This window comes from Pezoporus occidentalis, unplaced genomic scaffold, assembly GCF_034315485.1.
Source record: "Pezoporus occidentalis ecotype Australia unplaced genomic scaffold, CSIRO_AGI_Poc_V1 ctg1276, whole genome shotgun sequence".
In the NCBI taxonomy this organism is placed as follows: domain Eukaryota; kingdom Metazoa; phylum Chordata; class Aves; order Psittaciformes; family Psittacidae; genus Pezoporus; species Pezoporus occidentalis.
In genome coordinates, this window is record NW_026913078.1 from 1 (window position 1) to 14,705 (window position 14,705).

General features: G+C 55.6%; 1 protein-coding gene and 2 long non-coding RNA genes across 3 annotated transcripts; 2 read left to right on the top strand and 1 right to left on the bottom strand.

Moving 5' to 3' along the window:
* Positions 1–903: 903 nt before the first annotated feature.
* On the top strand, positions 904–5,168 carry TTC5 (tetratricopeptide repeat domain 5; the record flags this gene model as incomplete). The annotated part of the gene is made up of 5 exons (XM_062607945.1): positions 904–960; positions 2,045–2,191; positions 3,790–3,983; positions 4,098–4,242; positions 5,009–5,168. Coding segments are annotated over 5 exons (684 nt in total), but the record flags the coding sequence as incomplete, so codon positions are not given.
* Positions 5,169–9,243: 4,075 nt separating this feature from the next.
* LOC134158207 (uncharacterized) lies at positions 9,244–11,022 on the bottom strand. The gene is made up of 3 exons (XR_009962647.1): positions 10,971–11,022; positions 10,119–10,210; positions 9,244–9,317 (listed from the first exon to the last, which is right to left on the bottom strand). It is a non-coding gene; the product is annotated as an uncharacterized LOC134158207 (long non-coding RNA).
* Positions 11,023–11,481: 459 nt separating this feature from the next.
* Positions 11,482–12,188, top strand: LOC134158209 (uncharacterized). The gene is made up of 2 exons (XR_009962648.1): positions 11,482–11,536; positions 11,731–12,188. It is a non-coding gene; the product is annotated as an uncharacterized LOC134158209 (long non-coding RNA).
* The last annotated feature ends 2,517 nt before the right edge of the window (positions 12,189–14,705 follow it).

The following is a 14,705-nucleotide window of genomic DNA, read 5'->3' on the forward strand; positions in this document are numbered from 1 at the left end:
GCGGAAGGTGCTTATGGGGCAGGGTGGTGCCTATGGGGTGTTGTTATGGGGCGGAGGGCTCTCTGTAGGGCAAGGGGGTCACTATGGGGTGTCGCTGTGGGGCAGGGGGTTCTCTATGGGGTGTTGCTATGGGGCAGAGGGCTCTCTATGGGGCAGGGGGTTCCCTATGGGGTGTTGCTATGGGGCAGAGGGCTCTCTATGGGGTGATGGGGCAGACGGCTCCCTATGGGGCAGAGGGCTCTCTATGGGGCAGGAAGGTCCCTATGGGGTGTCGCTATGGGGCAGAGGGCTCTCTATGGGGCAGGAAGGTCCCTATGGGGTGTCGCTATGGGGCAGAGGGCTCCCTATGGGGCAGAGGGCTCTCTATGGGGCAGGAAGGTCCCTATGGGGTATCGCTATGGGGCAGAGGGCTCTCTATGGGGTAGAGGGCTCTCTATGGGGCAGGAAGGTCCCTATGGGGTGTCGCTATGGGGCAGAGGGCTCCCTATGGGGCAGGAAGGTCGCTATGGGGCAGAGGGCTCTCTATGGGGCGGGATGGTCCCTATGGGGTGTCGCTATGGGGCAGAGGGCTCCCTATGGGGCGGGATGGTCCCTATGGGGTGTTGCTATGGGGCAGAGGGCTCCCTATGGGGCAGAGGGCTCTCTATGGGGCAGGAAGGTCCCTATGGGGTGTCGCTATGGGGTAGAGGGCTCGCTATGGGGCAGAGGGCTTTCTATGGGGCAGGAAGGTCCGTATGGGTTGTCGCTATGGGGCAGAGAGCTCTCTATGGGGCAGGAAGGTCCCTATGGGGTGTCGCTATGGGGCAGAGGGCTCTCTATGGGGCAGGAAGGTCCCTATGGGGTGTCGCTATGGGGCAGAGGGCTCCCTATGGGGCGCTCCCAGCCAATGGCCCTGCCCCATAGGAGCGCGTGGACCCGGAAGCGGCCAATAACCCGGACCTGCACCTCAACCGTGCCACCGTGAGTCAGCCAATGGGGCGCAGGGGGGCGGGGCTTGGGTGCTTGAAGCGTCCAATGGGGTGCAAGGACCCAGCTTGGGGGGGCGTGGCCTCCCTAAAACATTCCTATTGGCTCCTTAAGGGCCTATGGGGGGAGAGGGGGGGGGAGTATTTCCATATAAGGCAGTCCAAGGGGCGTGGCCACCACCGCAGCCACCCAATAGGATCGCTCGTTGTCCTCCGGGGGGGGGCGTGGCCAATGTATGTGGGTGGCCAGCCAATGAGAGCGCAGGCCGGAAGCGCGGCAGCCAATGGGGGTGAAGGTGCTTTGACATCCGCGCCAGCAGGGGGCGCCATAATGCGGGCGCTGGCTCAGGAGCACCGGGGGCGAGTCTTAGCCAATGGGAAGCGGCGTTAAAGGAAAGGGATTGCAGCCAATCAGGAGCGGGCTCTGAAGGGGGCGGCAGCCAATGGGGTGGAGGCGCTTTGACATCCGCGCCAGCAGGGGGCGCCATAATGCGGGTGCTGGCTCAGGAGCACCAGGGGGAGTCTTAGCCAATGGGAAGAAAGGGATTGCAGCCAATCAGGAGCGGGCTCTGAAGGGAGCGGCAGCCAATGGGGTGAAGGCGCTTTGACATCCGCGCCAGCAGGGGGCGCCATAATGCGGGCGCTGGCTCAGGAGCGCGGGGGGGAGTCTTAGCCAATGGGAAGCGGCGTTAAAGGGGATGGAAAGGGGTTGCAGCCAATCAGGAGCGAGCTCTGAAGGGAGCGGCAGCCAATGGGGTGAAGGCGCTTTGACATCCGCGCCAGCAGGGGGCGCCATAATGCGGGCGCTGGCTCAGGAGCGCCGGGGGGAGTCTTAGCCAATGGGAAGAAAGGGATTGCAGCCAATCAGGAGCGAGCTCTGAAGGGGGCGGCAGCCAATGGGGTGGAGGCGCTTTGACATCCGCGCCAGCAGGGGGCGCCATAATGCGGGTGCTGGCTCAGGAGCGCGGGGGCGAGTCTTAGCCAATGGGAAGCGGCGTTAAAGGAGGAAGGAAAGGGGTTGCAGCCAATCAGGAGCGAGCTCTGAAGGGGGCGGCAGCCAATGGGAGGCGCCGTTCCAGCTGCTGCAGTACGAGGAGCGCTATGGGGCGGCGCTGGAGGGGCTGAGCCGGGCGGGGGCCCTGGCGCCAGGGTGGGCGGAGCCTCGGCGTCGCCACGCCCAGCTCGTGGACTTCCTGTCCCGCCTCTGCGCAGCGCTGGCCAATCGGGTGAGAGGGGCGGGGTTGATGCTGGGGGGGGGGGGTGGCAATGGAGGGCAATGGGGTTCAATGGGGCTCTATGGGTTCAATGGGGATCTGTGGGGGTCAGTGGGGCTCAGTGGGGCTCAATGGGTTCAATGGGGCTCAATGGGTTCAATGGGGCTCTGTGGGTTCAATGGGGATCAATAGGGTTCAATGGGGCTCAATGGCTTCTATGGGGCTCAATGGGTTCTATGGGGCTCTGTGGGGTTCAATGGGGTTCAGTGGGGATCAATGAGGGTCAGTGGGGATCAATGGGTTCAATGGGGCTCTGTGGGGTTCAATGGGACTCAGTGGGGCTCAATGGGGGTCAATGGGGTTCAGTGGGGCTCAATGGGGTTCAATGGGGCTCTGTGGGGATCAATGGGGGTCAATGGGGTTCAGTGGGGATCAATGGGACTCAGTGGGTCTCAATGGATTCCATGGGGTTCAGTGGGGGTCAATGAGGTTCAGTGGGGCTCTGTGGGGTTCAATGGGGCTCAGTGGGTTCAATGGGGCTCTGTGGGGTTCAATGGGGGTCAATGGGGTTCAGTGGGGATCAATGGGACTCAGTGGGGCTCAATGGATTCCATGGGGCTCAATGGGGGTCAATGGGGTTCAGTGGGGTTCAATGGGGCTCTGTGGGGATCAATGGGGTTCAATGGGGCTCAGTGGGTTCAATGGGGCTCAATGGGTTCTATGGGTCTCAATGGGGTTCTATGGGGCTCAATGGGGTTCTATGGGGCTCAATGGGGTTCTATGGGGCTCAATGGGGTCAGTGGGACTCAATGGGGTTCTATGGGGCTCAATGGGGGTCATGGGGTTCTATGGGTCTCAATGGGGGTCAATGGGACTCAATGTGGTTCTGTGGGTCTCAATGGGGTTCTATGGGGCTCAGTGGGGGTCAATGGGACTCAATGGATTCTATGGGGCTCAATGGGGGTCAATGGGACTCAATGGATTCTATGGGGCTCAATGGGGTTCTATGGGGCTCAATGGGGTTCTATGGGACTCAATGGGGGTCAGTGGGACTCAATGGAGTTCTATGGGGCTCAATGGGGTCAATGGGGCTCAATGGGGTTCTATGGGGCTCAATGGGGGTCAATGGGACTCAATGGATTCTATGGGGCTCAATGGGGGTCAATGGGACTCAATGGATTCTATGGGGCTCAATGGGGTTCTATGGGGCTCAATGGGGTTCTATGGGACTCAATGGGGGTCAATGGGGCTCAATGGGGTTCTATGGGGCTCAATGGAGTTCTATGGGGCTCAATGGGGTTCTATGGGTCTCAATGGGGTTCTGTGGGGCTCAATGGGGTTCTGTGGGTCTCAATGGGGTTCTATGGGGCTCAGTGGGGTTCTATGGGGCTCAATGGGGGTCAATGGGACTCAATGGGGTTCTATGGGGCTCAATGGGGTTCTATGGGTCTCAGTGGGGTTCTGTGGGTCTCAATGGGGTTCTATGGGTCTCAATGGGGTTCTATGGGGCTCAATGGGGTTCTATGGGGCTCAATGGGGTTCTATGGGGCTCAATGGGGTTCTATGGGTCTCACTGGGTCTCTCTCTCTCCCCTCCCCCTCCATTCCCAGCCCCCTTCCCGTGGGAAGCGGCGCCGGAGCCGCCCGGACCCCCCCCAAGCCCCGCCCCCTTCCCCCCCCTCCCCCCCGCTGCCCCCTTCCCTAAGCCCCGCCCCCTTAAGCGAGCTCCGCCCTGGGCCCAACCCCCGCCGCGCTCTGATTGGCCGCGTCCTCTTCACCTGCGCCCCGGAGGGGCGGGTCCCATAGTAAGCCCCGCCCCCTTTTACCCCCCCCCCCCACGTGACCCATTCCCCCCCCCCCATAGGGGGTGGGGGGGTGAAGGAGGCGCTGACGTCACCCCCCCCCCCCCCCCCCAATAGCGCGTTGGGATTGGCTGACGGAGCAGGGGGCGTGGCCGCCGTCACCGTCTACAACGCGGCTCCTGATTGGACGGTGGCCGTGGGAGACAGCGTGGTCGTGCCCCGGCCCTGCCTCAAGCAGCACCTGCACCAGCACCAAGGGCAGGTCAGTGGGGCGCTATGGGGCACTATGGGGTGCTATGGGGTCTCTATGGGGCTCTATGGGGTGTCTATGGGGCACTATGGGGTGTTTATGGGAGCTCTATGGGGCGCTATGGGGTGTCTATGGGGCGCTATGGGGTGTTTATAGGGCTCTATGGGGTGTTTATGGGAGCTCTATGGCGTGTCTATGGGGTCTCTATGGGTCCCTATGGGTCTCTATGGGGTCTCTGTGGGTCCCTATGGGTCTCTATGGGTCTCTGTGGGTCCCTATGGGTCTCTATGGGTCTCTATGGGGTCTCTATGGGTCTCTATGGGTCTCTATGGGGTCTCTATGGGGTCTCTATGGGTCTCTATGGGGTCCCTATGGGTCTCTATGGGGTCTCTATGGGGTCTCTATGGGTCTCTATGGGTCTCTATGGGTCTCTATGGGGTCTCTATGGGTCTCTATGGGTCTCTATGGGGTCTCTATGGGTCCCTATGGGTCTCTATGGGGTCTCTATGGGTCTCTATGGGGTCTCTATGGGTCTCTATGGGGTGTCTATGGGTCCCTATGGGTCTCTATGGGTCCCTATGGGTCTCTATGGGTCTCTATGGGGTCCCTATGGGTCCCTATGGGTCCCTATGGGGTCTCTATGGGTCTCTATGGGTCTCTATGGGGTCTCTATGGGTCTCTATGGGATCCCTATGGGTCTCTATGGGGTCTCTATGGGTCCCTATGGGTCTCTATGGGTCTCTATGGGTCCCTATGGGTCTCTCCCCTCCCCCCACAGACGTTTTCCTTCCTGGGGGTCCGCGTCCCCTCCCCCCTCTCCCTGCTCGTCAACGGCCGCGCCCCTCCCCCCTCGGCCCTGGCCCCCGCCCGCCTCCTGCTGAGGGCGGACCCCGCCCAGGCCACGCCCCCCGAGCCCTGAGCCAATCAGAGCCCGCGGAGGGAGGCGCCATCTTGGATCCACCAATGGGGGCGGCCATCTTGGATCGCGTAATGGAGGCGGCCATCTTGGATCCACCAATGGGGGCGGCCATGTTGGATCAACCAATGGAGGCAGCCATATTGGATCCACCAATGGGGGTGGCCATCTTGGATCCACCATGGGGGCGGCCATATTGGATCCATTAATGGGGGCGGCCATATTGGATCAACCAATGGAGGCAGCCATCTTGGATCCACCAATGGGGGCGGCCATCTTGGATCCAACATGGAGGCAGCCATTTTGGATTGAGTAATGGAGGCGGCCATCCACCAATGGGAGCAGCCATCTTGGATCCATTAATGGAGGCAGCCATATTGGATCAAGACATGGAGGCGGCCATATTGGGGTGGGGGGGGGCGGGTTGTACATCAATAAAGCAGCCAATGGGAAGGGGTGTGGGGGGTCAATGGCGGGCGCCATGTTGGGAGGGGTGGGGCAGAACATGTGGGCGGCCATCTTGGATGATGGCGTCAACGTGGAGGCCGCCATATTGGATCTTGGTTTCCCCATGGAGGCTGCCATATTGGATGACGGGATGCCATCCATGGGGGCCGCCATCTTGGGGGGGGGAATAAGCGCCCCACGGCGGCCATCTTGGCCCCGTCTCCCATCTGCACGGCGGCAGCCATCTTGGGCGCCAGCGTGCACCACGTGACCGCCACCTGAGGGCGCACTCCCCCACGCGTGGGCGCCGCCATCTTGGATTCGCCCATGGGGGCGGCCATCTTGTTCCCCATCGCTCCTCCCGTGGCGGCCGCCATCTTGGATTCACCCATGGGGGCCGCCATCTTGTCCTCCTCCAAGATGGCCGCCACGAAGCCGGGGCTCAGCGCCTGTTATGGGGCAGGGCAATGGGGATCAATGGGGCTCAATAAAGGGGGATCCCCCCCCCCCCCCCCGATCTGCCCCACACTTATGGGTCCCACCTGCCGGAGTAAATGGGGGTCCTGAAGCAGCGATGGGGGCAGAGGCCGCCCCCTTTCCTCTTCCTCCTCCTCCTCCTCTTCCTCTGCCCCACATCCATGGGGCAGCCCCAGCGCCGCCATCGCGGCCTCGTACTCGAGGTAGGCCCCAGGGGGCAGTGAGGAGCTGCCGCGGAGCATCATGGGAGTGAAGGGGGGGACGGGACAGGAAGTGACGTCACCGAAAGGGAGCGGTTGGGGGCGGGCTCTATGGGGCTGTATGGGGCTTTATTGGGGCTCTATGGGGTTCTATGGGGGCTTTATGGGGTCTTTATAGGGCTCTAGGGGGTCTCTATGGGGTCTCTATGGGGCTCTATGGGATTATGGGGGTCTCTATGGGTCCTCTATGGGGCTCTAGGGGGTCCCTATGGGGCTCTAGGGGTCCTCTGTGGGTCTCTATTAAACTTTATGGGGTCTCTATGGGTCCTCTATGGGGCTCTGTGGGGCTCTATGGGACTTATTGGGGTCTCTATGGGGTTCTATGGGATTATGGGGGTTCTATGGGTCCTCTATGGGGCTCTAGGGGGTCCCTATGGGGCTCTATGGGGTCTCTATGGGGTCTCTATGGGTCTCTATGGGATTATGGGGGCTCTATGGGTCCTCTATGGGGCTCTAGGGGGTCCCTATGGGGCTCTGTGGGGCTCTATGGGGTCCCTGTGAGGCTCTATGGGGCTCTATGGGGTCTCTATGGGTCCTCTATGGGGCTCTAGGGGGTCCCTATGGGGTCTCTATGGGTCCTCTATGGGGCTCTGTGGGGCTCTATGGGGGCTCTAGGGGGTCCCTGTGGGGCTCTATGGGACTTATTGGGGTCTCTATGGGGTTCTATGGGATTATGGGGGTTCTATGGGTCCTCTATGGGGCTCTAGGGGGTCCCTATGGGGTCCCTGTGGGTCTCTATAGGACTTTATGGGGTCTCTATGGGATTATGGGGGTTCTATGGGTCCTCTATGGGGTCTCTATGGGGTCCCTATGGGGCTCTGTGGGGTCCCTATGGGGTCTCTATGGGTCCTCTATGGGGCTCTAAGGAGCCAATGGGCGGAGGGGCTGAAAAAGCACGGAAATGCCTCAAAAACGGGTGAAAATCGAAGCTGAAAATGGAGAATTTTCAGAAAAACGAACGAAAAATGCACGAAAATTCAAACTGAAAATTGAAATTGGGAAATTTTGAGTTCATAAATGGGAATTTGGAGGAAAATGAAAATGAATGAAAAATGTTTGAAAATTTAAATGGAAATTTTAAATCGACGATGTGCCTAGAAATTTAAAATTTAAATTACAAATTGTAATTGAAAATTTAAATTTAAAATTAAAAATTTAATTTTCAAATAATTAAAATTCTGTTTTCAAGATGGATTTTTAAATTGATAATTTTTGGTTGATGAAATCGGGTGAAAACAAAGGGGAATTGGGCAAAAAAGGTCAAAAATAAATTTATAACGGACGAAAATTCAAATTCTAGGATGAAAATTAAAATTGGAAATTGAAATTTCAAATTTTCAACTAAAAATAAAAATGAGAATGGGGTGAAAAAGAATAAGTGTGAATTAAAAGGATTAAAATTGGAATTAAAATCGAAAAAACTAAAATGAAACTTAAAATTTGAATTGAAATTTATGAAATTTATGAAAATTTTATTAAACCTGAATTGAAATCTCAATTTTTGAAATTGAATTTAAATTTAAAATCTGAAAATGAGAATGGGGTGAGAATGATAAGCATGAATTAAAAGCGGATTAAAATTGGAATTAAAGTCGAAAAAACGAAATACAAAATTAAGTGTAAAATTTAAAATTAAAATTTGAATTTAAAATCTGAATTTAAAATTTAGATTTTTTCTGAGATTTGGATGAAAATAACATTAAAATTCTATTTCTAATTTACATTCTAAAGGTGGGTGAAAATTGGGAAAAATGAAAATTAAAATAGATGAAAATTGAAATTTTAAATTTAAATTTCTAGGAAGTTAAAATTGAAGTGGAAGAAAATTGAAATCTAAAATTTAAATTTTAAACTTTCGAGCTGAAAATTGGGTGAAAATGAAACAAATTCAAAGCAGATTGAAATTGAAATTTAGAAGGAAAATTTAGATAGAAAATTCTTGAAAGTTTAAATTGAACATTAAAATTTAAGATTTAAGTTAAAAATTTAACTGAATAACCCAAAACAACATGAATTAAACCCAAAACATGAATTAAACGCGATATAAAGCGAATCAAACGCGATATAAAACGAATTAAACGCGATTTAAAACGAATTAAACACGATATGAAGTGAATTAAACCCAAACCAACATGAATTAAACCCAAAATAGCATCAATTAAACGCGATATAAATTGAATCATGATATAAAGCGAATTAAACCCAATATAAAGCGAATTAATCGCGATATAAAGTGAATTAAACCCAAAATAACATCAATTAAACGCGATATAAATTGAATTAAACGCGATATAAAGCGAATCAAACGCGATACAGTGAATTAATTGCAATATAAAGTGAATTAATCGCGATATAAAGCTAATCAAACGCGATATAGTGAATTAATCGCGATACAAACTGAATTAAACATGATACAAAGCGAATTAATCGCGATATAAACTGAATTAATTGCGATATAAAGCGAATTAATCCCTATATAAAGCAAATTAATCGCGATATAAACCTAATTAATCGCGATATAAAACGACTTAATCGCGATATAAAGTGAATTAATCGCGATATAAAGTGAATTAATTGCGATATAAAGTGAATTAATCGCGATATAAAGTGAATTAATCGCGATATAAAGTGACTTAATCGCTATATAAAGCTAATCAATCGCGATATAAACCTAGTTAATCGCGATATAAAGTGAATTAATCGCGATATAAAGTGAATTAATCGCGATATAAAGTGAATTAATCGCGATATAAAGCGAATTAATCCCCCTATGACGTCATTCCCCCTCCATCCAAGGCTCCAAAGGCGGCTTTTTGGGTCCAAAAAAGGCGGATTTCGGTTAAAAGAGGAGCTTCGACGGCGCGGCCAATCAGAGCGCGGCGACGGGAGGGAGGGGGGCGGGCCTCAGGGAGCGTCGGCCAATGAGGAGCGAGGGGGCGGGGTCAATGGGGCTGGTCCAGGAGGGGCTGGGCGAAGGCCTGGGTCAGCTGCGGTGGGGCGGAATGGGGGGGGGTTATTATGGGATGGAAGGGGGGGGTATTATGGGATGGAATGGGGGTATTATGGGATGTAAGGGGGGTATTATGGGGTGTAAAGGGGTATTATGGGATGGAAGGGGGGTATTATGGGGTGTAAAGGGGGTATTATGGGATGTAAAGGGGGTATTATGGGGTGTAAAGGGGTATTATGGGGTGGAATGGGGGTATTATGGGATGTAAAGGGGTATTATGGGGTGTAAGGGGGTATTATGGGATGGAATGGGGTATTATGGGGTGGAATGGGGGTATTATGGGATGGAATGGGGTATTATGGGGTGGAATGGGGTATTATGGGATGGAATGGGGTATTATGGGATGGAATGGGGGGTATTATGGGGTGTAATGGGGGTATTATGGGGTGGAATGGGGTATTATGGGGTGGAATGGGGTATTTATGGAGGGTGGGGTATTATGGGATGGAGGGGGGGTATTATGGGGTGGAGGGGGGGTATTATGGGGTGTAAAGGGGTATTATGGGATGTAAAGGGGTATTATGGGGTGTAAGGGGGGTATTATGGGGTGTAAAGGAGGTATGATGGGGTTATTATGGGGTGTAATGGGGTTGAATGGGGTTATTATGGGATGTACTGGGGTTATTATGGGATATAATGGGTTATAATGGGGTTATTATGGGATATAATGGGTTATAATGGGGTTATTATGGGATGTAATGGGGTTATAATGGGGTTTAAGGGGGGTAATGGGGTTTAATGGGGTTCAATGGGGTTATTATGGGATGCCGGCCCCCACCTGGATGCAGATCCCTGCTCCGGGGTCCTCTCCCAGCTCCAGGCTCACGCTCGCCTCCGGCCGTGGGGCCCCTTCCCGGTGCTCCCGAACCTCTGGGGTGGGGGGAAATGGGGGTCCCAATGCACCCCAATGGGTCCCAATGCACCCCAATGCACCCCAATGGACCCCAATGGACCCCAATGGACCCCAATGCACCCCAATGGACCCCAATGCACCCCAATGGGTCCCAATGCACCCCAATGGGTCCCAATGCATCCCAATGGACCCCAATGCACCCCAATGGGTCCCAATGCACCCCAATGGACCCCAATGAACCCAATGGTCCCAATGGGTCCCAATGGACCCAATGCACCCCAATGGGTCCCAATGACCCCCAATGAACCCAATGCACCCCAATGGACCCCAATGGAACCCAATGGACCCCAATGAACCCAATGCACCCCAATGCACCCCAATGGGTCCCAATGGGTCCCAATGCACCCCAATGGACCCCAATGAACCCAATGCACCCCAATGCACCCCAATGGACCCCAATGGCCCCCAATGCACCCCAATGCACCCCAATGCACCCCAATGAACCCCAATGGACCCCAATGGACCCCAATGGACCCCAATGGACCCCAATGCACCCCAATGGACCCCAATGCACCCCAATGCACCCCAATGCACCCCAATGCACCCCAATGGACCCCAATGCACCCCAATGCACCCCAATGGACCCCAATGGACCCAATGCACCCCAATGGACCCAATGCATCCCAATGGGTCCCAATGCACCCCAATGCACTCCAATGCACCCCAATGGGACCCAATGCACCCCAATGCACCCCAATGCACCCCAATGTCTCTCACCCCTCCGGAATCGCTCGGCATCGAAGGCCAGCACCACCTCGCCGTGGGGCAGGTTGTGGGGCGCGTGTGGGGCGCGGAGCCTCAGCGCCCCCTGCTGGCCTGGAGGTCCCGGGCGGAGGCGGAGGTAGAGACCCCGCCGGGTGCTGGCTATGAAGAGGCCCAGCCCCACAAGTTGCTGCCCCATAGGGCTATGGGGCGAAGCGGGGGCGAGGAGGAGGCGGGGCAGGAGGAGGTGTCGCCCGGGGGGAGGAGGAGGGAAGTGCAAAGGGAGCCGGAGGCGAGGAGGGAAACCAGGAGGCAGTGGGGGCCTGTGGGGGGAAGAGGGACACATAGGGACACATTGAGACCCATAGAGACCCATAGGGGGGGAGGAGGAGGACCCATTGAGACCCATGCAAAGGGAGCCATAGGGACTCCATAGGGCATAGAGACCCATAGAAACCAGGAGGCAGTGGGGGCCTGTGGGGGGCAAGAGGGACACATAGGGACACATTGAGACACATAGAGACCCATAGGGACCCATAGGGACCCATAGGGAACCATAGGGACCCCATAGAGACCCAAAAGTACCCATAGGGACCCCATAGAGACCCATAGGGACCCATAGGGACACATAGAGACCCCATAGGGACCCATAGGGACACATACAGACCCCATAGAGACCCATAGAGACCCATAGGGACCCATAGAGACCCACAGAGACCCATTGGGACCCCATAGAGACCCATAGAGACCCATAGAGAACCATAAACACCCATAGGGACCCCATAGAGACCCACAGGGACCCATAGAGACCCCATAGAGCCCCATAGAGCCCCATAGAGACCCCATAGAGCCCCATAGAGCCCCATAGAGACCCCATAGAGCCCCATAGAGCCCCATAGAGACCCCATAGAGACCCCATAGAGCCCCATAGAGCCCCATAGAGACCCCATAGAGCCCCATAGAGCCCCATAGAGACCCCATAGAGCCCCATAGAGCCCCATAGAGACCCATAGAGACCCCATAGAGACCCATAGAGACCCCATAGAGACCCCATAGAGCCCCATAGAGACCCCATAGAGACCCATAGAGCCCCCATAGAGACCCCATAGAGACCCCATAGAGAGAGCCCCATAGAGACCCCATAGAGCCCCATAGAGACCCCATAGAGCCCCATAGAGACCCCATAGAGACCCATAGAGACCCATAGAGACCCCATAGAGACCCATAGGGACCCCATAGAGACCCATAGAGCCCCATAGAGACCCCATAGAGACCCATAGTGACCCATAGAGACCCATAGGAACCCCATAGAGACCCCATAGCCCCCATAGAGACCCATAGGGACCCATTGAGACCTTGTAGTGACCCACAGAGACCCCATAGAGACCCCGTACTGACCCATAGAGCCCCATAGAGACCCCATAGAGACCCATAGAGACCCATAGAGCCCCATAGAGACCCATAGAGCCCCATAGAGCCCCCATAGAGCCCCCATAGAGACCCCATAGAGCCCCATAGAGCCCCATAGAGACCCCGAAGAGCCCCATAGAGACCCATAGAGCCCCACAGAGACCCATAGAGACCCCATAGAGCCCCATAGAGCCCCATAGAGCCCCATAGAGCCCCATAGCCCCCCCCCCCCATTGGCCTCACCCTCGGCAGGGGGCAGCGGTTGGGGGCTGCTCAGGGTGAGGGTCACGTGGGGGGGCGGGGCCTGGGTCGCGGAGGGGGCGGGGCCTGGGTCGGAGGCTCCGCCCCCTGCCCCCACCTCCTCCTCCTTCTCCTCGGGGGCGGAGCTTCCGGAGGAGCCAATCAGAGGCGGCGCCTGCGGCTGCTGGGGGCGGGGGCGCTTCCCGCCTGGGGGGGGGGGGAATGAGGCCCCATAGGGACCCATAGAGACCCCATAGAGACCCATAGAGACCCCATAGGGACCCATAGAGACCCATAGAGACCCATAGAGACCCCATAGAGACCCATAGAGACCCCATAGGGACCCATAGAGACCCATAGAGACCCATAGAGACCCCATAGGGACCCATAGAGACCCATAGAGACCCCATAGAGACCCATAGAGACCCATAGAGACCCCATAGGGACCCATAGAGACCCATAGAGACCCCATAGAGACCCCATAGAGACCCATAGAGACCCATAGAGACCCATAGGGACCCATAGAGACCCCATAGAGAGACCCATAGAGACCCATAGAGACCCATAGGGACCCATAGAGACCCCATAGCGACCCATAGGGACCCATAGAGACCCATAGGGACCCATAGAGAGACCCATAGACACCCATAGAGACCCATAGACACTATAGAGACCCATAGAGACCCATAGAGCCCATAGACACTATAGAGACCCATAGAGACCCATAGACCCCATAGAGACCCATAGAGAGACCCATAGAGAGACCCATAGAGACCCATAGAGACCCCATAGAGACCCATAGGGACCCCATAGAGACCCCATAGAGACCCATAGAGACCCATAGAGACCCATAGGGACCCATAGAGACCCATAGAGACCCACAAACACCCCATAGAGACCCCATAGAGACCCCATAGGGACCCATAGAGACCCATAGAGACCCATAGAGCCCCCATAGAGAACCATAGACACCCCTAGGGACCCATAGAGCCCCCACAGACACCCTATAGAGCCCCATAGAAACCAAATAGAGCCCCACAGAGCCCACAGAGCCCCCATAGAAATGCCATAGAGCCCCATACAGACCCCATAGACACCCCATAAAGACCCATAGGCACCCCATAGAGCCCCACAAACACCCCATAGAGACCCACAGACACCCCATAGAAACCCAAAGACACCCCATAAAGACCCACAAACACCCCACAGAGACCCCATAGAGACCCATAGGCACCCCATAGAGCCTGTAGACACCCCATAGAGCCCCACAGAGCCCCCATAGACACCCCATAGAGCCCCATAGACCCCCTATAGAGCCCCCATATAGCCCCACAGACACCCCAGAGACCCCTAAACACCCCACAGACACCCCATAGAGCCCCACAAACACCCCATAGAGGCCCCATAGACACCCAAAGACACCCCATAGAGCCCCATAGAGACCCATAGACACCCCATAGACACCCCATAGAGCCCCATAGAGACCCAAAGACACCCCATAGAGACCTATAGACACCCCATAGACACCCCACAGATGCCCCATAGACACCCCATAGACCCCCATAGACCCCCATAGACCCCCATAGACCCCCCATAGACCCCCATAGACCCCCATATCCCCCCATAGCCCCCATAGACCCCCATAGACACCCCATAGACCCCCCATAGACCCCCCATAGACCCCCATAGACCCCCCATAGACCCCCATAGACCCCCCATAGACACCCCATAGACCCCCCATAGACCCCCATAGACACCCCATAGACACCCCATAGACCCCCCATAGACCCCCATAGACCCCCCATAGACCCCCTTACCTGTGCACCCCGGCTCGGACTTGGGGGGCAGGACCCTATAGACCCTATAGGGGCTGCGTCCGTGGGGCTGGGATCTATGGGGCAGCTCCTGGAACTCGGGGCTCTTATGGAGGGCACAGCGGAGCCGGGACTTCCAAGCACTGGGGTCCGGGGGGGCACCGGGGGGCAGGCGGCCCTTGAACTCAGCCCAGGCCTATGGGGGGCAATGGGGGGCTATGGGGCTATGGGGTGATGGGGGGCAATGGGGGGCTATGGGGTGAGGGGGGGCAATGGGGGGCTATGG